Source organism: Lissotriton helveticus, chromosome 2_1 (assembly GCF_964261635.1).
Source record: "Lissotriton helveticus chromosome 2_1, aLisHel1.1, whole genome shotgun sequence".
Lineage (NCBI taxonomy): Eukaryota > Metazoa > Chordata > Amphibia > Caudata > Salamandridae > Lissotriton > Lissotriton helveticus.
Window position 1 is genome coordinate 2,028,435,876 of NC_136059.1, and position 24,113 is coordinate 2,028,459,988.

At 44.7% G+C, this 24,113-nt stretch overlaps 1 protein-coding gene across 1 annotated transcript in view; it reads left to right on the forward strand.

Annotated features, from left to right (window-relative positions):
• Positions 1-24,113, forward strand: part of RXFP1 (relaxin family peptide receptor 1) — a 1,193,379-nt gene that overhangs the window by 1,151,574 nt on the left and 17,692 nt on the right. Inside the window, exon 17 of the mRNA XM_078677666.1 lies at positions 9,442-9,660. Within this exon, the coding sequence (XP_078533792.1) occupies positions 9,442-9,660 (219 nt within the window). The remainder of the gene's footprint in view (positions 1-9,441; positions 9,661-24,113) is intronic.

Consider the following 24,113-nt stretch of genomic DNA (forward strand, 5'->3'; position numbering starts at 1 on the left):
AACGGCAAACGGAGCATGTTAGGATGTACCGCCACATGAGGACAAGCCTTGGGGGAAGATTAATTAAGAAAGAATTTGGTTCATTGGTAGTTGACGATCCTGTTACCCCACTGACCGAACCACACCCTCTCTTTTGCCACCTCTGGTCCCTGCCAAAAGGAACCCGTTCATTTACCTAGCACTTGTTGTTGTCCATGTCGGGATGGAACTTGGCCCCGCTGATCCGTGCGCAGTTTTGCATCGGATCAATATTTCCCTTTTTTGTTCTAGAGGAGTTGATGGTAGTAGTCTCCACAGGGCCACCGGTGGGAGGTTGAGACAAAGCTGTGGGTTGTCCTTTGGGTGTTAAATTTAGCTTTCATAGTACAGACTCAATTGCTCCCAGTTGTTCGTTAATTGGCTTTAATTTAAGTTTGATGGTATCTAGCACTTAGTCACACGAGGTCCCCATTATCTACTCCAATTTTCCTCGTCGAAACCCACGCAATCCCTATTCAAGCTGTCGAGGGTTAAACGCAGTCGTTTGGGTTTAGCGCACACCTCTGACTTCTTCCTTTTCACTGCCTGTCCTTTCATTGTTGAATTTGTCAATTTGGAATGTGGTTCCAGAGGTGCTAGGACTAAAAAATGCGGAATAGTGGATGGGTAATTGAGAGGACCTACTCCTAAATTAGTGGTAGTGTTAATGGGGGTGGTGGATACTTCTGGATCTACTAGATCAGAAGGGTAGTGCGCAGGGGAGGTAGGGAGGAGAGGGATAAGCAACACTCTGCTTATTCTATCGTCTTTTTTAGGACACCTACTGTGCGCTGTAGAAATCCATCCAAAGAATGGGGCTGGGGCTTAATCGAATCGGCGGTTGCCCTGTGTTTTCCCATTTTTACAAATGTTTGGGAGTCAACCCTAACTCATGAAAAACAAATGGGGTTACAATGCCTTATTTGCATACCAATGACCAATGAAGAGAGGGACCAGGAAAAAAGGGGGTGGCCCAGCCCAGCCCCTTCAGGCTGGTGACAAGCAAAGACAGTCTCAGTCTTGGCCTGGTATTTGCCCCTGCAGTGTCCACACACGTCAGACGCTACTCAGTAAACTGTTTCTTTTAGTAGCGCCTGACCGGTGCGCTGAGAGGCTCCCTGCTTCCTGGGTTGCAATGTTTTCTGGGGCTTGTAGTCCTTGCCCCTTCACACTGCTCAGGTGCGCTTCCCCCTGTAATGAATGCATGTTTTACTTTAAATATGTTTAAATAGTTTTAATGTGTTATGTGCGTAAATGTTTTTTTTAAAGAATATGAATTGGAATGGTATATTTAACCCATCCAAAGTACAATACTTCCCCTACTGTTGTTCAGATTAGAGTGGGCATAGTAAATTTAACCCCTTCCAAATCCATCACTTTCCCTGCTTTTGCGTATGTCGAGTGGGAATATTAAATCTAAACCCTCTTAAGTACAACACTTTTTTTACTTTTCATTACATTGGAGTTAGAAGAGCAAGTCTGACTCCTTCAAAGGCCAACTCTTTCTCTACGGTTGCTTATTTTGAATTGCTATATTTTTATCATTTTTTATTCTTTAATGTTAAATGTATTTATATAAATGTAATTTGTATTCAATTTTTATTTTTGCTGGTTTTGTTTTAATTTATTAAGTGTGATCTGTGTTTTGTAATATATATTTTTATTAATTTAAATTAAATTATTCTTACAGTATTTAATACAATTTATTTTAATTATATAAATATTGTTTTTATATTTTTAAAGCACATGCAAATAAATATAAAAAATATGACTAAATTTACTTTACCTTAATAATTTAAACTATTTACTTTTAATTCTATTATTGAGTAGTCAAACATTTAAAATACATTTCATATAATGCTTAATACATACTTATGCGTAGAAATATAGTTCGATAAACGTATCTTTTTTGGACAATATTTTTGACACAACAAATAAACTCCATATTTATGTTGATGATATTCGTGACAAAATATTCTTGTGTCACGATATTTTATAGTTTATATTTTGTCATACAATAGGAAGCGTGACAAGTAGATTGAGTAAAAGGTGTATACTTTGACTAAAAAGTGTGCCTCTTTTAATTTGGCTAGTCACGGTTTTACGCATGTCATACATTGTGGTCAGACTCACTTTAATTTAATTATTATTTGTTACTGCGACTACAGGGGTCCTTCTCGCAGTTTCTCACACTGAAGACACACCCAGTGACACGCCCCCTGGAAACTGACCTCGAGGATGCTACACGGCTCTCCTGACACATCTTTATCTTCCTGCTGTGAGGTCAGGCACTCCCTCTTTTTCCCTGCAAGCATTCTCTGATCGGGAGTTTGCCCTCACAAGTTCTTATCCATCCCTTATTACGGGTAAGGAACAATTGTATTCCTTCTTACATTACACAACGGCCTCACATGATCCTTCTGGGATAACGCAATCTCCACATTGTTCTCATCTAATTTATGCAGGGATCAGTACGCAAGGCTGATGCTACAATCCTGCATACGTTCTCCCACCAGCCCAAAGTGGCCCCTATCAACCTAACATGAATGGGTGAGTGAATACCAGACCTCTCCTTATTATAAATTAAAATAGCAAATCTCTCCATATTTTAATATGCAGGAATACGTTTGTAATACCTTCCTCTGAATGTATTACCCTTCTAAACTAACAGAGCTTAGCGTGACAGGTTGGCCTCCATTCCCCCACCTTAAACTCAGCATTCGTCGTCCAGTCACCTTTATAAAAGCACAAGACCACCTGAACTTCACCACCAGTATCTTGAGTCCAGATTAGTAATTACTATAGATCTCCCCAGTTTCATCCTTATCTTGATGAGGCCCTGATATCTGAGAATGGGTAGAAACACCGGTGACTCCAATATAAGACCGACTTTATTCCTGTGTGAATTAGCACTGGTATTTTACCAGCTGTGTTAGAAATATATGTAATGCATTTTGGCTATCTTTCAAATTAATAACCAATATAACATGCGTGTTTATTCACACTGTCACTTTTTTTTAATGGTTATGGTTCTGAACACTTGGGGTTTGTTCAGAAATATCTCTTCACCACTCATCTGAAAATTGAATTTGGGACTCAGGATTTGTTAATTAATTAAAGAATAAACTTCGATTCAGCTGAATCAAATTTATTTCGAATCCTGGTTGGTGTTTTTTTTTAAAGATTGAACCGTAACAGAACTTATTTCGGTAAAAATATTATTGTTCTTAGTACGATTAAATCGATCCAAGTTTTCCTGTGCTATCATATTATGTTTTAAGACAAGGATTTCCATGGGAACACTTGTTCCAACACGTTTAGAAAGTTTACATTTTCTTGTCCTAAACATTGTATTGCTGTAGCTAGTGTCCTAGGTCACAGGACTGTGACTAGCCTGGAAGTTGGCCTTTGTGTATTTCTCCCAGACAGTGAGGCAATATGTAACTAGGTCCTGCCAGGATGGGTGAAGCAGAGCTGTTCCCTGCCCCACTTACATTTCAAAGGGCTGCCTCCAGCACACCCTCAAAGAAACTGGACAACAGCCTTTTGCGACAATAGACCATTTGGATCCTAGGCAGGGGAAGGGGGGACATTTCCAGAAACAGATGGTGGGATTGCCTAGAACAGTGGTTCTTAACATGTGGTCTGGGAAACCTGGGAGGTCTGCAAAGCATTGTCAGAGGGTCCGCCGCTGCTGGGAAAATGAAACCAGTACTTGTTGGATGGAGCTTCCTATCTACCCTTGCAGAGGGCTCTACTCTGTCTTGTCTGTTCCTGAACTGTTGGTCCCACGAGCATTGTGCTCTAGTAAACTCAAATGCTTCTGTTGGATATGAAACTTACTGACAGCTCTACAACCACCAATCAGACAGTCGCAGCCAGCATGACTCGCGAGTGGGGTGGTCGTGCGGTGGTTCGCCTGGTTGGGAGGTTAATTTTTTTTTTAAACGTCCCGAGCCGCTCAGCTCCTGGCCGGGTCGCGTGGAACAGGAAGCAGGCAGCCTCCCTCCGCCCCTCCCCTAAGCCAATCACAATGCTGCAATGGTGTTGTTGTGATAGGTTGGGACGCTGACCACAAAGGCGTCTATTTAATATTGTATTTGTAGAGCGCGGCTGTCACTCTGAGGAGCATCATGGCGCTAAGCAGAACCAAGAGAATGAGGCAAAAACTGGTTAACTGCTATTGGTAAGAAAGAGGCATCAAATCAGAGTTTTACAGAGGGTGTCTGATGCAGTGAAGATCCAGGTTTTTAGGGCCTTTCTGAAGAGATACTCGGATGTGATCTGATGGAGCTGAATAGGAAGTTTATTCCTTGCCTTTGAGCCTATCACTGTAAGCGATTTTCCTCCCTTCGAGGCTAATCTAAAAGCTGGCATTTTTCAAAAGATTGGCGTTTGATGATCTTAAACTTCTAGAGGGAGTGTAGTGCATGAATCTGGTTCGGAGATATTGATGGCCCAAGGATTGGAATGCCCTAAAATGAATGATGAGGACCTTGAACAGGACGCGTTCATGGATTGGCAGCCAGTGGAGTGTTTCTAAAGCCGCTGATGCAGATGACCTCCTAGGCCATTTCAGCACTAAACGTGCTGCAGCGTGCTGGACCATTTGAAGCTTCTATAGGACCAACTTATTGGTACCTGCATAGCGGCTATTACTAAAGTCCAGTTTGGGGAGGCCATGTTCTCTATGTAGGCTGCATGCAGCCTACATGGAGAAAAGTAGAGTGCACATGACTGGTTTGGTCGGCCCCAGAGGGTCGACCAAACAGTCAGGGCCCACAGCATTGGGCTGGCCATTCCTCCCCTGCCCTCGAGCACACCCGCCCCCAACCAAACCCTTCTGCTTTCTTGCAGTATGAGAAGCAGAAACATAAAATGGTATTTATAACACCATTTTATGTTTCTGCTTCTCGCACTGCGAAAAAGCAGTGGGGCAACGCTCCTGTGCCCACATGGAGGAGCCTCTCTGCAATCAGACCCATTACTCAATGCAGAAACCAGAGAAGGAAACTAAGCAGATCTACTGCTCCTCTTCGAGACCGCCCAAAGGGAGGGTGGAAGTAAGGGGGATCCACAGACGACCTAAGAAGAGTAGTAAAATATATTGGGAGCTAATCATGTCTTTGGCACCTAAGGGTCTGACATCTAGATAGGTGTGAACATTTTAGCGCTTCTGTCGGGAACACTAGTGCTCCCATCTTAGATATGTAAACTGGGTTAGATATCAGTGGGGCTAAGGTGTAAAAATATGATAAAGTGTCTTCGAAATTCAAAAAGAGTATGTTATTAACATGCAGAACCTTTCACCTTAGTAAATCAGATTCTATCACGCACTGAGAAGTACTTTTTTTTTAAAAAGGTGATAATTTTCAAACATGAATTTAGAAACATTCATGCTTTCCCACCACCCTGGCAACAATGCCAATAGTGAACTAAGATGCAAGTCAGTTGTAATGTGCACCCTTTGTGTGGCTAAGGTTGTTATCATATATGAACAACAGTTTATTAAATGATACACAGGAGAAGTTTTTGTACAGCGCACATTCTGAACTCATGTATTTTGAGATCCTCTTACCTGGGGAAATGAAGGAAAATGAGGTAAAGCTAAATATAACAATTGCTCAGGCTCAAACAATTTGGTCAGGTGGGAATGTCAGGATTGTTCCTTTCAGCCAGTAGATGTACATGCTTCACTTCCCCTACAACCGCCTAACTTTTCATCCCCCCTGCACGACCACCCTGTACTGGTATTTGTGCGCCCCTCGGTCACACCAGAGTCCGAACCTATTGGCCCCTGGGAAAATCTTTGCGAGTACTAATGCACTAGACAAACCTCCTGTCTCTCTCTAGGAAGAACATTAATTACCAGAATTACCTTGACATTTTTATTATTGCCTGAAAATTGCTGGAGACCAGGAACGTGGCAGTAGGTGCTTTTAAAACCATAATATATTTCAAACATTATGCCCCCACCCCAAGTCAGTGGCTGGTGCAGTCGCATCCGTCGCACAGCCCTAGAGCCAGCCGTGAGTGTTGACACCCACCTCCAGTCAGTACCTCATTTGCTGAGTTGTGAAGTATCAGCCTCTCAGGGTAGGCAGTCCCACGAGAAGCAGCAACACCCATTCCCAGCAGCGTAAGCCATTGGCCAAGAGTTTAGGCTTTCCGACCCGGCCCCGTTTCATCCCCATCAGGAGCTTTACCTGGGTTCCCTCTCTACAGGGTTCCCCAAACTTGCCCATCTTTTGGATGTTCTGGCTAGTTAGCTACTGTAGGTGTGCTGCCACGTAGTGTAATCCATAGTTGGGTACCCCCAGTCCTTCGAGCTGTGCCAGGGCTGTGGTTGAACTGAAGGTAGAGAAGTTTGCTGAGCGGGCACCATGTTGTTTTAGCCCTCTTTGGCAAACTATTTTCAGAAATAAACCCCAAAAGCACAGGGTTGTTCATGAAAAATAGAAAATAATTTACCTGATGCACAGGAAGGTTTCTCACAATGTGTTAGGGTGATTTGCATTGTCTGCTCTCTGGGACCGATCAGATTTTCTCGGCAGACCAAATGGGAAAATATACATCAGAGATTGTCCTAAATAAGGCAGCCTTACCTTATACAGTCCCTTTGGCAATTGAACCTCCACTTGGATTTTAGGGCTTCCACTCTGCAAACTCTAAATTAGGCTCTTTGTCCTTTGGGCTGGGAGAGGAGATGTACCTATGCTAAATCAGATCTACAAAATGTTAATGTGTCTTATGCGCAATACTTTCAGGTTTTCAGAGTATTTATATGTGACATTTCAATAACTCCTAACCCTTTTAGAATGACACTTTATCATGAGTAGAATACAGTTCTTATACCCATGGAATGAAATGAATGATACAAGCGATTTCTTTTTTGCAGTATAATGTTCTAGTAAAGGGCAGAGCACAGCCCTCCAGTATGGGGTGTGGCCTTGGCATAAAGACACAGTCAGCCGCACAAACAACATGGCAGCGTCTCAATAGTGCACATGATGAAGGATGGAATTTGGATGTGCCTTTGAGTGTCTAGGGTTGGTCCAAAGGATGAAAGAGGCTTGTCAGGGAGGTTTGGCTGCTCCTAATCGGGTGCCCTTTCTTGTAGATGTACCTGGAAAGGAAAAGAGTAAGGTTTAGTACAATGTTGAGTACTGACTGCTTTCTCTATTTAAAGATGACTACAGTGTAGTTGTCATACCGACTTTTATGGACAAATGTGAGAGCTTTGAGAGCCACTGGATCCATTTTTCGTGGAATGCCTTCTCTGATGGTGCATGGCAGCTCGCAAACCACAGCTCACACCTTTGCTGAATGTACAGTGTTCTGAAATCAAAATGCAGAAAGACTAAACGATTCATGACTTTCAAGTCAATTGTTAATAGTTGTGATATTAACATGAGCAAGACAATCAAGTTACTTTAGTCTGAAAGAACCCTCTCTCTACAGGCAGTGATTGGTCCACACGGGGAGAAATTCTCACCACAACAACTTTGGTGGGTCACTTGGGAAGGATCTGTTGCCACTCAAAAGCAGTAGTGCTCCCTTTTTCAGTAAATGTATGTATTTAAAGAATCATCCCCCCTTATTTTGCACCCAGTGGAAGGAACAGCAGGGGCGGACTGAACAGTTTGGAGAATGCCTAGCACTATATACCTCTGGCCGCCCTGCACACAGGGGCCTGAGAGCGGCAGATTTGTTTGCAAGGTAATGTGGAGGGGGTGGCTTCAGCAAAGAAAGTACAATTCTAAAATAACCTTTAGTAATGCTATTGGAGATATGTGCTCACCTGCAGTGAAGCTAAAAGCCTTTCGTGGTGAAGCGCGTCCCTCCTGCATCCGTTCAGCATCAGAACAGTGACAGCAGGCTCCCAGCATGTGCCATCTCGTCTGGATGCTCTTAATGGCGCCCCTGTTGTCATTCTCCGGGAGAGGAGGACAGGTAAATGCAAACGGACCACAGAGTGGATAAAAAAACACGCGCGGGTGACTGCGAATCAGGCTGCGGGGGGTGGGGAGGGGGGGGGGGGGCAGGGCTGGGGGTGAGCCTGAGGAGGTAAGGGGACAGGGCATTAAAATGCTCTTGCCCACCTGTCGAAAGCTCCCCTGGGGCCACGGCACGAAGAACTGCACTGGCTGAGCGGAGCGCAGAGCCGAGCACCTGTTTTCTACGTTTCAGGCTATTACAGTTCTGACACAGAATTTCTCCAAGTTAATGTATGAAATGCAGGCAGAAAAAGTCGGGGGCAATGGGCAGATATTGCTTCTCTCTGTTTCTCACTCGCTCTGTCTAGAGTTTATGCATTAATTTGGAGAAATTCTGAATTACATATATGAAGTTTTAACAAAACCTGAAAGGGCACCCCTGCAAGTTGCAAAAAGGGGCCCCCCTCTGGACTCAATCAGGAGCTCTGAAGTCAGGGTACAATGCAGAAGGGGTACCCTGAGGCTAGCCCCCCGCATGGCATTGGCTGCGGGGACCTATGTTACGCCACTGGTTTAGACACCTTCCACGCAGTGGTGCTAGACCAATTTTCAGAGTGGGGGTTATACCATCAATGTTACATCACTGAAGTCTTGGGGATTGTGAAAAATCCAAGCGTCACTCAAACAACAAGTATGGCAAATGAGTCATTCCCATTCAACATGAAAGTGGTAAGGGTGTGATATGTAGCTGGTGATGCATTTTGGAGCACTGTCACAAGTATATTACTAAAGCATAGTGTTCTAGCCCACCGTCATTTACAGACAACAGAGTTTCCACTGATGGCCACAAAATTCACACCCACATGCAATTTCACTGATAAAACTATAGAGCGCACTCACGATAATGTGTGGGAATTGTTTTTCAGCTATTATCATTTGCACATCACCAGGTAAAGCGTCTTGATTTGTTTTGATCATATTAACATTTTTGTTTGCATGGTTCTTCAGAATTGCATAAAATAGGCTTTATTTGTGCTTTCCTATCTGCTGATATATTTTGTAATATTTGTACAGTTCATTTACAGTATTTAAATGTTGTGTCCATTTCCTCTATCCAAGCAGGAATGTTAGATGATTCACTTTACAAAATCCTCTAACTGAGCGGACAGAGAAAGTCAAGTAATCACCACTCTCTATGTTAAAAGAATAATCAGTAATTTTTCAGAAGACAAAGCCTGACATTTGACCTCTGTGTCTGAAGACACAGCAAATCTGACAAGTTGAAAACAAAATGTAAACGCATCATTCACCTTCTGAACTTTAGCATGATTATTTTGGGGGTGCTGTAGCAACCTCTTCCTGCAGCACCTATGCTTGCCAGGCATCCAGCCCTGCTTAACATCCTATATTTGTATCTTCTTTCCCGCTTAGATTCACAATTTGTGAAGCCATTAATACTAACGTGTTGTCTTTTCTCCCGAAACAGGTGTCAATTTGGCAGCTTTTATCATCATTGTGTTTTCCTACAGCAGCATGTTTTACAGCATTCACCAGACCGCCATGACAGCGACAGAAATCCACAACCATATCCAGAAGGAGATGACTCTGGCCAAACGTTTCTTCTTTATTGTGTTTACTGACGCACTATGTTGGATACCCATTTTTATACTAAAGCTGCTTTCGCTACTCCAGGTCGAAATACCAGGTATTCCATTTTACACTACTAAACATCATGTTTTTTACTCAATTCAAAATTGCTTTTCTCTCATAAAAATAACTGCTAAGCTGTGTAGTCCAACTAAAAGTAAGGCCTTGAACGAACTTGTAGCGACATTCTTGATACACGCTATAGGAAAATGTGACGCTTGCAACCAGGCAGAGTTCTCAGTAAGCAGTGAAGGGAAGCAAGCTCAGTTTATATGAAAGGTAAAAGAAACATTGGAGTTGTCGCTGGAATTGAAGATGCAACCAATAAATTATCTGTTGGCTTTGTTGATATTTTGCTGTTTTGATCAGCAGTGTTGGTTCCGATACCTGAATTTCATTCAAGTATGTTCCAGTTAATACAATTGTTTTTGATCCGGTATCTAGCAAGCGTAGGAACAAGTATTCTATGGCCTATCCACAGTTTTAGTCTAAAATACATAGCAGGGTGTTGACTGTAGCAGGTCAGTATTCCTGGTTATCTCGCCCTGGACACAGAAATACACCCACAACATCCTCTGGCCAGGCGTGCTCAGAAGGGATCAAATAAAAGGGGGTCGACCGCACGGGGTCACACTGCTGCACATACTATCAGAGCAGCTGTCTGTCTGTGGGATCCAGGGAGCAGGGTCTTGTTCAGGGCTGACATCCCACACATGTGGCTGCCCCACTAAACTGGGGATGAGGGCGGGATCCACCCTGCACACCAGGAATAAGCCCCGGCCACGTTCCATCACCCAGAACAATGTGCAAGACAGGCCATGCCTTTCCGCAGGCCTGCCTCCTGCGTGAGAGAAACCGGAGAGCCAGCCTGAAGTCACCTGGCTGTCAAGCGATGTCCCGAGATTGAGGAACTGCTCGAGACTCGGCCGCTGTGAGTACAGAGCCGCCCACCGCACTGGAGCATTTGCTACCTCGCCCCGCTGTACAAACTTGCATGACGTAGCGTTGAAAGATGTTTCACCCCTCCTGCTCAGTGAGGCTTCTGAGTGGATAGAATAGGACACTAAGAAGTTTACAGAAAAAAGGGATAATAATTAAAAGACAGAGAGTGAAACTACAAGAGTGGCAAGAGAATAAGAATTCCCCTAAGTCGATGCCACTAGATGCAGATCAATAGGCACATTCCAGGAATCAGTATTGATAAACAAGCAACGGCACAACCAAACTACTAATAAACAAGCATTGGCACAACCAAACCCATACAAAAGGAACAACGGGCAAGGAGTCATCTCCCTACTACCCAGCAGCAACCACTATGGCTGACGAAGCAAAAGCTGCCCCACAACAGCAGCAACCTATCATACAACATGCCCCTACAGGGGTGCTACCCCGGTTTCATGAATTGGCTAATCCAGCAACCGCATCCCTGTGGTGGAAGACCTGCATAGGGGGTCTGGACAACTACTTCATCACCACACGTGAAAATGATGGCGTAGTCAAAATATCCCTACTATTACACTATGCCTGGGAAGAAATATACAAGTTGTTTGAACACTTGCCAAACACTGGCCCAGCCACAGACTGTAACGAAGCAATGAGAGAGCTTAACGCTCACTTCGACCCCCAATTGAACCCTGACTTCGAACGGTTCAAACTTTGTCAAGCCCGCCAGCAAGAGGGGAAGTCCATTGACATGTTCTATGCCCAACTGCATGAGCTGTTAAGTACCTGCATGGCAGACAACCATATGAAAGAAATTCAAGGCCAAATTATTCAAGGCTGCTGCAACAAAACACTACGCAGCCTCATCCTTATACAACCGAACATCAGTCTGAATGACATCCTGATCCTAGCAAGGTCGCTTGACTTGTCTGCTGCCCAGGCCAACAAGATGGTCTTAGCCATCACCCAAGCCCTCGAGAAGACCACCACTGTACAAAATCCATGTACAAAAACACCAGGGGAGGGAAACCGCCAAGAAGAGCCATCCGCCAACTGTCCCTGACAAATGTAACCCAGAAGCATGGCGCCAAACCAACACCACGTCAAAAACAATGGGCTGAAGACTTGTGTCCTGAAGAAGAGGAAGAGACATTCCTCATTTCATTTGCCAGCGACCTCAAACGTCACAGGAGGCCACAGCCCATGTGCATCGTCCGCATCACTGGGTCCAAAGTCAAGGCCCTGATCGACACTGGGGCCTCTGTCAATGTGAAGGGGATTCAGCAATACAATCGCCTTCAGCCAAAACCATCACTGACCCCCTCACACACTAAGATCTTTGCATATGGGAGTCAATCACCCCTACCTCTTCGAGGGCGCATGTCAGTACAAGTACAGTCAGATGACCAGGAGGTCACAGCAACATTTCACATCATAGATGACGAAGCAGACACATTGGTGGGGGGAGACTTGGGTCTTGTATAGTTTTCCAGAAGTGTAAAGTTGCACAAAGTCGACGACCTGCTGGATCAGTTTGCTGACCTGTTTAGCAGGCTAAGGTGCCTCAAGTATCCGCCAGTCAAGTTACACATCGACCCTACTATCAAGATAGTGGTGCTGCACCATCACCGCGTCCCCTTCCACCGGCAGTCCCTGGTGGAACAAGAGTTTGACAAGCTCAAGAAGCAGGGAGTGATCGAGAAGGTATCAGGACCGACACAGTGGGTCTCACTAATGGTGTAGCAGAGAAACCGAAACAGCCGGGCAAAATACACCTCTGCATCGACATGTGACTCCTGAACCACGCCATAAAAATGCAAGCGTCACATAATGCCCACCATGGTCAACATCATAGCGGATGTGAACGGTTCATGGTGGTTCTCCAAAGTGGATCTCAAATCCGGATACCACCAACTACTGCTGGCTGAAGAAAGCAGATACATCACCTCATTTAGTACACACTTGGGACTACGCCGGTACAACTACCTAAACTTTGGCATTTCCTCAGCAGCCAAAGTCTACCAGAACGTAATATGCGAAACACTGTCTGGACTCCCTGGAGTCATGAACATCGGTGACGACATTCTCATTCACTTCCAAACGGCAGCTGAACATCACCAATACCTCTAGGCCACACTGTGGCATCTTTGGGAACACTGAGTTACCCTGCATAAAGACAAGTGCCTATTCTTTCAGTCGTCCATCGAATTCTTTGGCTACCTGTTCAACCAGGACGGCATCCAAGTTGACCCCGCGAAAGTCACAAGCCATCAAGCAAGCTCTTGCACCAACCTCCATCTCTGAGGTGCGCAGTTTCCTCAGCATGTCCACCTACTGAGGCAGATTCATCCTGTAGCTTTCGACCCTTTCAGAACCTCTAGGAGCCCTCACGAAAGGAGATGCTAAGTTTATGTGGGGCAAGAAGGAAGATGACGCGTTTCAGAAGATAAAAGATGCGCTTCTCGATGACGGTACCATGGCCAACTTCGATCTGCACTGGCCCACTGAACTCCTTGTAGATTCCACTGCATGCTACTCCACTGTACCCCACTGAACTCTACACCACTCCACTGTACTTCATGCTGCTTCAGTATAAGCTAGTCTACTGTACACTTTTCCACTTTATGCCACTTCCCTGTACGCCACTCCAGTGTACACTATTCCACTCTAGTCCACTCAACTTTACACCACTCCACTCTATGTCACTCCACTTTATGGTATCACACTGTACGCCACCCCATTCTACTACACTCTACTCTACTCCACTCTCCAGCACTCCACTGTACGCTATTGCAGTGTACGCCAACTCCACTTGCCCGTGCTCTGCTCAACACTTACTCCAATCAACAACAGTCTACGCCGCTCCACTGTACCAAACTATACTCCACTGTATAGCACTACACTGTAGAACAATGTACTCCTTTCAATACCAGTGTACATTACTCTACTTTACTCTATAGCACTTTATGACACTGTACACCACTCTATGCAACTCCCTCTATGCCGCTCAACCCCAGTTAATATAGTCTACTCTTTGGGTCACTACACCAAGGTGCTCCTCTGTACTCTGCTACTACACTCTCACTTCATCCACTCTGTGATACTCTACTCTACAACACTTTCCGACACTCTACAGCACACCACTCCACTCCACTCCACTGTACCAAAGCACTCTCAAACACGTTACTCCACTGTGTACTATGCCATTCCATTCTACTCTACTCCATGCCACTGCACTCTAGAACATGCTATTCCACTCTAAGCTACACTGCTCTACTGGAATCCATTTCACAGTACTCCCCTGCACAGCACTTTACCCCACTCTATACCACTCTATACCACTCTACAACACTCCACTGCACACCTCCCCACTGTACCACACCCTACTCTAGTCTACAAGACTCTACTACATTGCGTGCTACTATACTACACTATACTCCACTCTATGGGGCCTCTTAGGATGTCGGGTGGCTCACCACCACCCGTATGGCGGTGGTGATCCACCTGACATTTACCTCCGCCCACCTCCCATTTCCCCCGCCATATTAGAATGGCTGGGGGAACCCCGGTGGACAGAAAGACCGTCTGCCGGTTTTCCGCCGGTCAAACAGGTGACCGGATGGAAAAGGGGCTGTTCATGGTGGCGGTGTCTGCAAGACACCGCCATCCATATTACAAATCAGGCGGATATGTGCCTTTCCATGGTGGTGTTGCTGCCATGGAAAGGCATGCAGTCTCTGAATTTGGGGGCCCGTTGCGGGACCCCAGGATAATGTGGGGGTACCTATGGTATCCCCCTGCATTTGCATGCACAACATGGCAGGCACCGCGCGTTGCCTGCCACATTGTGCATGCAAATGCACAAGGTGCAGCCACAGCATTGTGGCGGGCGGTGCTGTGTGCACCTCCCGCCACAATGGATGGGGATGCCACCGCCATCCTAATAGGCCCCTATGTTTCTACATTACATTGTACACACCTCTATTTCACTCCATGCCCATACACCCCAGTGAAACTCTACACCACTCTACAACACTGTTCAACACTCTACAACACACCACTCCACTGTACTGTACTGTTCAAGACGCCACTCCAATTTATAACTTTACTTGACTCAACACTACGTCTGTCTACTCTAGTCCAAAATAGGCCTCCAAACTATTCAACACGGCAATGCACTATGTAACAATTTACTACATTGTACACTACGCGATTCCACAAAGCTCCACTCTTCTCTACACTACTGTATGACACTCCACTGTAAAACACTTCACTCTACTCCACTTTACAACAGTACACTCTACAACAGTATACTGTACAACACTCTCCTCCACTCTACTGTATCTCACTCCCCTTAATGACACGCCACTTGATAACAGTAAATTCTATGATTTGGAGCACATTTTTATGAAAAATAAAAAAAGTACTGAAATTCAAAGAAAAAGACAAAGGTGGAGCCTTTGTTATAGTTAGGAAAACTTTATTTATTCTTATTATTCTTTCTATACAAACCGAACTTAAAATAAACAAACATTAGAAATTCTAAAGCTATAGTTATACCTTAAATTCATACATCTCACCCCACCTTTAAATGAATATAACTTTATTTATTCTTTAACTACAGACCAAACAAACTGCACCAATGTTTTTTAAATTCTAACGTTATAACTTATACTAATAATTTGAAACTTACGCATCACCTTCAAATCATTATTACTCGTACACCGCCTTGCACAATGTATTCAACTTAGTATCCATATTACATTAACCATAACCCTAAATATACATATGCACTTTAAATACACAGTCCACAATACATGAAAGGCACTCACTCAGGAGAGTTGCAATCCATAGTTGTTGACTTATGGAGTCTCTATCTCAATAAACAACTTTGGTTTACAACTCTCATGAGTGAACACTTTTCATGTTTTGTGGACTGTTGATCTTTTTGACTGGAACGTCTCCTCCAGTCATAGAGCTAGACATTTCTGCTGTGGTTGGGGTGCAAAGGGAGCCTTTTTGATGGACATGTGCACATATTATATATATATATATATATATATATATATATATATATATATATTCACTGAAAAAACCATAGGTTATAGACCATATATAGTTAGGAATTAGCATTTAAAAAACCTTATTTTACTCACACAAAACCATTGAAATTCCATATATAGTTAGTTGCACTAACTATATATCGCGCACCCGCAATCCACTGCTGATCATGTCACATATTACATCATTCATGACATGGTCAGTGACATCACTGATGACATCACTGATGACATCTCAAATGACATCACTGATGACATCTCACATGACATCACTGATGACATCATCTAGTGTCTGTGTGTTTTTGTAAAGTTTAAATATGTTTTACATATTGAAGAATGAGTGGATGTATAAGTGTCTGGATGAAGGATTTAGTAGGTGCGTGACTGACTGTATGAGTGAGTGATTAAATGTGTCTCACTGAATGCATGGGTTAGTGACTAAACTGTCTTAATTTGTGCATCATTATGTCTGTTGTTCTGTAAACTGCTGCATGTGTTGATCATTAGCTATACGAGAGGCTATATGTGTTATTAATTGGTTGCCCAAGTATTTCTATGGGAGATTGAGTTTGTGTAGGGGTGGCTGGAAGGTGTGTGACTCTATGCATAGATGTGTGAGCAGTTTATTCACTAGGTGTATGAGTTCAAGAGTGCATGTGGAAACAGCTACATGGGCAGTTGACTGTGTGCATGAGTGTATTGATGAGTGAATGGATATCTCAATGCTACATGTCATAGTAAGTACATATGTAAAACACAGTACATGTGAGAGTTGGCATATATAAATAACTGTGCATGAGAGCCACTGAATGAGTGAGTAGTTGTATCGATCATTGTGAACTTGTATCAGGGATTGTATAAGAGAGTAAATATGTGTTAGTATATGTTTCAATAAGTAAGGTGTGTTTAACTGTATAGTTGAAGAAATGGAGGTGAGATTGTTTCTTTGCATGACTGACTGGGTGTGTGAGTAACTCCATGGATGAGTGGCAGTGTGTGAGTGTCTGTATACACTGAGTGTATCTAAGGTTATATTAGAGTCTGAAGAGGTTTATCGTATTAGCACAAGAATGATGTCAAATGAGATGTCATCAGTGATGTCATCAGTGATGTCATTTGAGATGTCATCAGTGATGTCATCAGTGATGTCACTGACCATGTCATGAATGATGTAATATGTGACATGATCAGCAGTGGATTGCGGGTGCGCGATATATAGTTAGTGCAACTAACTATATATGGAATTTCAATGGTTTTGTGTGAGTAAAATAAGGTTTTTTAAATGCTAATTCCTAACTATATATGGTCTATAACCTATGGTTTTTTCAGTGAATTTTCAAGGTTTTGTAAATGCTAATTCCTAACTATATATGGTCTATAACCTATGGTTTTTTCAGTGAATTTCAATGGTTTTTTAATAGCAAATATCATAAGCTGTCGAATGTCAAGTACGTGGTAAGTGAAAACATTTTCGTGTTTATGCACACTGATCTGCTTTGAATGGTGCCCCCCCCCCTCATTTCTATTAGGAGTACTCTCTCTTTGCAGATAGTGAAAGGTAGTTAACGCAGGCCTTTGCCCCCATTGTAATCCGTCGTGCCTGCTTCTCTCTCCATTTGATTGATTGTTATCCAAGTATTTACTGTTTTAGAATTAGTTCTCTTTGGTTCATTCTCTATTTACAAACAAACACAGAGTCGCAATACTCTGTTTAGTCTTTGCAGATAACGAAAAATCGTGTAAAAAAAAAGAAAAGGAATCGAGCAAAATCAGTAGGCCACTAATGGGATCTCTTTTTGACCTCGCTAAAATAGAAACATTAGGAACAACCCCTCATGACAAATACAAAACTAGTGAGATGAACTGAACTCCACACAATGATGGCTTCAAAACAGCTCGGCTCCGCCACCCACCCCGCCCAAAATAACGATAAAGAACGGCTGCCATGATTGGTTGCGGAATGACCACGACGGAGCTACGAAATTGTGCTGCTCTCATGCTAACCCCAGCTTCAGTCTGAAACATCCAGAAACACTGTAGACTACCAATTCGATCAGTTCCGGTAGCGCCCCAATGTAACCCGGTAGAGAAGAACTAGCCCTCCCCTCTTTGACTGATGGTTCTTGTTGCCTGTCCCTTCTGTTGTCATTTAACAGAACTATTTAGCCTGCTGAAAGGGGTTGTGTTCCGACCGCTGGTTGGTGGAGACATTTTGACTATATTCTGTACCTGCGTTGTCGCGTAATGCGTCATATGACGCGCCGCGTTAGCGCATCCGGAAGTCATCCGGGGCGCGCAGCGCGTAACGTAAGCATAACAAGTCATGTGACTTGTTAATAAAACTTTTCATTGGTTCATTTTACTTTTCTTATTGTAATGATGAAAGGCTTGGTCATATGACCTAAAAATTACGCTTTTCATTACTTCCGAACATTATTTTTTCTTAAATATATGTTATAATGTTCCAGGCTAATGTACTTTCCCGGAAATTTTACAACTGTCCTGCAAGTAAAATATATTCTTTTTTCGAGAAAAAGAGCGTTTCTTCGTCCCATGACGGAGCCGTTGAGCAAAAGAGGGTCGACCTGCTGTCTTAGTCGCCGATACGCCTGAATATGAGATTCTTATCGATCACTTTATGTTGCAGGAATAGAAAACACAACAGCCCTTGACCATTTATCTTTACTGCGTTCCTTCGTATTATACCTTTTACCCTTCATGTAATTGGTCTGCTTTATTTCACTTGCCTTTTAATGATTCTAAAACAGTCACTATTATTAAAAACTTTACCAATGTATATACTACTACCATGTTTTCTTTTAAAAACCTTTATTGTGAAAATTTCATTATACAAATACGAGCCTATAACCACGTGGGCCTGCCACAGAGCAAACTGTAATCGTATATGATGAATAGACATTTACACTGTAGAGGAACGTAACGGGCGGGCCATTAGGTTGCAAGAACTAAGGTGTCTAACAGTTACGGAATCGGTGGACGTACATTTTATAATTAAAATACGACAGGGCCAGTTACAATAAAATTATCTAGATATACATTTGCGGGCAAGTACCATGGGTGACGTTAATTCGAACTTTCAACAGTACAGTAATCAATAACACATCAGAACTTAATATCAATAGGGATGTCGAAATATTCAATCAATTCTCGTCCCCGCCCGCCATGTGCTTCAAAACTGCATACGTATCTCGTGATTTCAAGGTTCTGCAACCAGTACACAACAAGGAGTTACGAGTCCCATTTATTCCGGCGCCATTTTGGGCGAGGACGGGCAGGTCCAGGATATAGTCAAAATGTCTCTACCAACCATCGACTATGATGATGTTCATATGCTGTATTTATTAGAGTAACACTCATCTGTCCACATGAAATTAATTTGCCACAATCTAAACATGTCATTTTAATCTTTCCAAAGTTCTTCTAAATATTTGGGACCGTTTCCCTTGCCTCTGAAGCTCTCAGTGCCACTTCTTTGATGAATGTACTAGCAGGTCAGGGGTTCTCCTCCAAATCTCTCTTTTATGCAGCACTATAATTAATTGGTGCCACCTCTCCATATGACGATGCATGGTATAGTTACCACAACTATATTTTTTTTCGGTTCCTCTGGAGAGTTCATCGTGGCAGATGAAGCGTGTAACGTACCGGGCATTTACCTTTTTTTGCATGTACAGGAAAGGAAAAAAAAATCGAGCATCCGAGTTCTAAGGTGTCCCAGGGCCATTTTAGTGGACCAGGCCCAAATCCAAAGAACAGGCCGCCATTTTGAGAGTCCTCTTGCAGCCGCCTGTCGCTGTAGCATCAAGAGCAGCCGAAACTCAGCTGAATGGCAACTGAAACGGTAAAGGGGCGCCCCACTACAGCAGACGAGCCTCCACCTAGGAAGGCCCTTTCACGCCGGCTCCCCCCCCCTTCGGGCACCCCACGCCGTTATTCGGAGCAGTATTGTAGGATGGCCACACCAGTGCGGCAACTTGCTAGACATCACCTCGGTGGTAACCGAATCTCAACGCCTTGTGGTGTCTCCTATTCAGAAAACATTGTTATGCTGCCTTCGACCTATTCGCCGCAAGTGCGCACACAACTCAACTGCATAGCTTGCTAGACACCACCTCGGTGCCATCCGGATCTTGGAATGTCAGCACCTTTTGGTGTCTTCTCTTCAGAAAATATTGTTGCGCTGCCTTTGGCCCCATTCGCACATCGGTCCGCTACTGACGCCATCTCACAGGCTAATGGGGCGCCCCACGCCGAGTTTCAGCATTGTAGAATAACCACACCAGTACAGCAACTTGCTAGACATCACCTCGGTGCCATCCGAATCTCGGCGCCCCACTGCAGATGAAGTGCCTCTCAACTATGAAACCACCACGGTGACATCCGGATCTTGGCGCGTTGTGCTGCCTTCGGCCTATTCGCACATCGGTCCGCTACTGACGCCATCTCACAGGCTAATGGGGCGACCAACGCCGAGTTTCAGCATTGTAGGATGACCACACCAGTACAGCAACTTGCTAGACATCACCTCGGTGCCATCCGGATCTCGGCGCCCCACTGCAGATGAAGTGCCTCTCAACTATGAAACCACCACGGTGACATCCGGATCTTGGCGCGTTGTGCTGCCTTCGGCCTATTCGCACATCGGTCCGCTACTGACGCCATCTCACAGGCTAATGGGGCGACCCACGCCGAGTTTCAGCATTGTAGGATGACCACACCAACTTGCTAGACATCACCTCAGTGCCAACCGAATCTTGGCATCTCAACGCCTAGTGGTATCTTCCATACAAAAAATATTGTTACGCTGCCTTTGGCCCCATTCGCACATCAGTCCGCAACTTAGACATCACCTCGGTGCCATCCGGATCTTGCCATCTCAGCGCCTTGTGGTGTCAGTCAGAAAATATTGTTGCGCTGCCTTTGGCCCCATTCGCACATCGGTCCGCTACTGACGCCATCTCACAGGCCAACGGGGCGCCCCACGCCGACTTTCAACATTGTAGGATGGCCACAGAAGTGCGACAACTTACTAGACACCACCTCGGTGCCATCCGGATCTTGGCGCGTTGTGCTGCCTTCGGCCTATTCGCACATCGGTCCGCTACTGACGCAAACTCACAGGCCAACGGGTCGCCCCACGCCGACTTTCAGCATTGTAGGATGGCCACACCAGTGCTGCAACTTGCTGGACACCACCTCGGTGCCATCCGGATCTTGGCGCATTGTATTGCCTTCGGCCTATTCGCACATCGGTCCGCTACTGACGCCGCCTCACGTGCCAACGTATTTTCTCCGCATTTTATACCCTATGCCGCATAACAGGTCATGTGACTTGTTTATAAAACTTTTCATTGGTTCATTTTACTTTTGGTTTCCTAATGATGGAAGGCTTGATCATATGACCTAAAAACAACACTTTTCATTGGATGAAAACTTTTTTTTTTCCCCAAACGATGAAAGCCCCACCTTGTTTCTGGATGTTTCAGACTAAACTGGCGTCAGCATGAGAGCACCACCATCTCGTAGCTCCGTCGTGGTCATTCCGCGAGCAATCATGGCCGCCGCTCCCCACCAGAAGCCTGCAGGAGTCGGGGCCCCCAAAACTTTTGATGAATTCTCAAGGCGGAGGGGACGCTTTCGAGAATGGGGTCCAAGACCTAGCAGACAAGCGTCCGATTTCCAAGGTGTCCCAGGGCCATTTCAGTGGACCACGCCCAAAAAGGAAAGAGCCTGCCGCCATTTTGAGAGTCCTGTGGCAGCCGCCTATCGCTGCACCGCAAGAGTGGGCGCAACTCAGCTGAATGGCGGATTTTGACACAGTGGACCAAAAGCGGACGGAATGGCAACTGAAACGGTAAAGGGGCGCCCCACTAAAACAGATGAGACTCCACCTGGAGAGGCCCGTTCACGCCGCCTCCCCCGGGGCGCCCCACGCCGTTATTCGGAGCAGCATTGTAGGATACCAAAACCAGTGCGGCAACTTACTGGACATCACCTTGGTGCCATCGTTCTGCTGCCTTGGAACTATTCGCACAACAGTTTGCTACTGATGACCCACCCCCCGCGACGCCCCACGCCGTTATTTGCTGGGTGGCAACTTACTAGACATCACTTTCGTGTCATCTAGATTTCGGCGCGTTCTGCTGCCTTGGAACTATTCGCACAACAGTTTGCTACTGATGACCCACCCCCCGCGACGCCCCACGCCGGAAATCTGGACGTTGTGCTGCGTTGGGACTATTCGCACAGCCGACCGCTACTTCGTTGTTTTTCCCTAAAAATGTTTATATGTTATTACTATTTTTGTTTTCTTGTATATATTTATAAATTATTAAAGTTTTATAATCTTACTACTTTGTCGGAGTGCTATATATTTTTAATGTGACACATAATTGTAAAAACTTTGATGTACAAAGAGTCATCCCTGGAATCTTCCGCTTCACGCTCGGTCCCCTCCCCAATCACAATACAGGATGGTTTTCAGATAATAGCAACGCTTCTGCTTTGACGGATCTCATCGAGTGTGGGCCTTGATCTACTATAACTCCTTTGAAGAGGGGTGATTCTTTACAGCTGTGGCCATAAACTACATCTGCAGGGCTAGCTGATAGCCTAGGACCGGCCTGGACAATCGGACACAGAGGAAAAGGAGTGTCAGAGGGTGCGGTAGTGAATAGGGCGAAAGGGAGGTGTCGGGCGGGCACAGGGTGTGATTCTCAGGGAAGAGCAGCGCAGATGGGGGGAGGTTTATTACCCATGCATAAGACAGAGAGCGGGGGTGACCACTGCCTGGGTGAGATGCTTGCGAGGGTGGGGAGCCATGCTAAGGATCGACAGCGTGCACAGAGTGGGTCTGGTCAAGGCATCTAAAATGGCTGCCGTGCACGACAAAAGTGTGGCATTTGAAAAAAGACAAGATGGCGCACACAATGTTTTTCAACAATTCCTGATTTCCTTCGAATCGAACGTTAACAGACATTGGGGCATATTACCAAAGTTAAGCGATATTTATCCCTAACGATGCATTGCAAAGATTTTTTTACCGTCAGAAATTATCGCAGATAAACCTTGCTATTATCAAGGTTTATCGCAAATACGATAAAAAACGACCGCAATGCATTAATATCGCTGAAAACTCAGCGATATTCATGCATTACCGAGCTAATGCTCTTAGCCATGTTATCCACCTCCCATTGGATAACATGGCTAAGAACTGCTCAGGGCAGCTGTTACTTTTTGGAGATATTCGCGCTTATCTCGAATATTTCCAAAAGTTGATAATAGGAGATAGCGATGTTAGCGACTGTTTCCAGTCGCTAACATCTTGGCATGCCCACTTTGCATGTCATTAGTGATAAATATCACTCACATGCAAAGTGGGACCCAAGATGGTCGCTATCTCCTACTAGCCGTCGCTAACTGGTGTTAGCAACAGCTAGGTAATACAGATATAATTTTATCTCCGCGAAGCGGAGCGCTGTTACAGATATATATCTTGTTTTTGAACGTTAATTTCTCAAAATGCACTGAAGCACATATATTGAGACATAGCAAAGGCACATCGGGCTACCAGTCCCTAATATTTTACCAAGTTTCGTGCAAATCCATTCAGCTGTTCGATTATTATTATTATTTTTTTTTTTTGCCCCGCGGGGCCCTTTTAAAACCTCCACATCAAACCTAGGGGGTCAGCGAGGATCTACTATGCCCCCTTATGGTCATTTGCCCCTTCGCTTTGGCCTCCTCTTGTCTCTCGATCCTACCGAGAGACAAGATGGCGGCCGCTACGTACTGTTTGGAATGTTTACAGACACCGGAGAGCCAATCAGCTTCGCTTCGCAAAGCTCCGTAACGCGAAAAGTACGCGAAGCGGTGCGCTGTTACAGATATATATCTTTTTTTGAACGTTAATTTCTCAAAATCCACTGAAGCACATATATTGAGACCTAGCAAAGGCACATCGGGCTACCAGTCCCTACAATTTTGCCAAGTTTCGTGCAAATCCATTCAGCCGTTCGATTATTATTATTATTATTTTTTTTTGCCCCGCGGGGCCCTTTTAAAACCTCCACATCAAACCTAGGGGGTCAGCGAGGATCTACTATGCCCCCTTATAGTTATTTCCCCCTTTGTTTTGACCTCCTCTTGTCTCTCGATCCTACCGAGAGACAAGATGGCGGCCGCTACGGACTGTTTGGAATGTTGACAGACGCCGGAGAACCAATCAGCTTCGCTTCACAAAGCTCCGTTGCGCGAAAAGTACGCGTCCTGGGCCGCTGCCCAGTCCGCTGTTACAGATATATATCTTTTTTTAAACGTTAATTTCTCAAAATCCACTGGAGCACATATATTGAGACCTACAAAAGGCACATCGGGCTACCAGTCCCTACAATTTTGCCAAGTTTCGTGCAAATCCATTCAGCCGTTCGGGCTAAAAGTGAGGCCAACCGCCCTATGGAAATTAACATGGGAAAAACGCGTTTTGGGA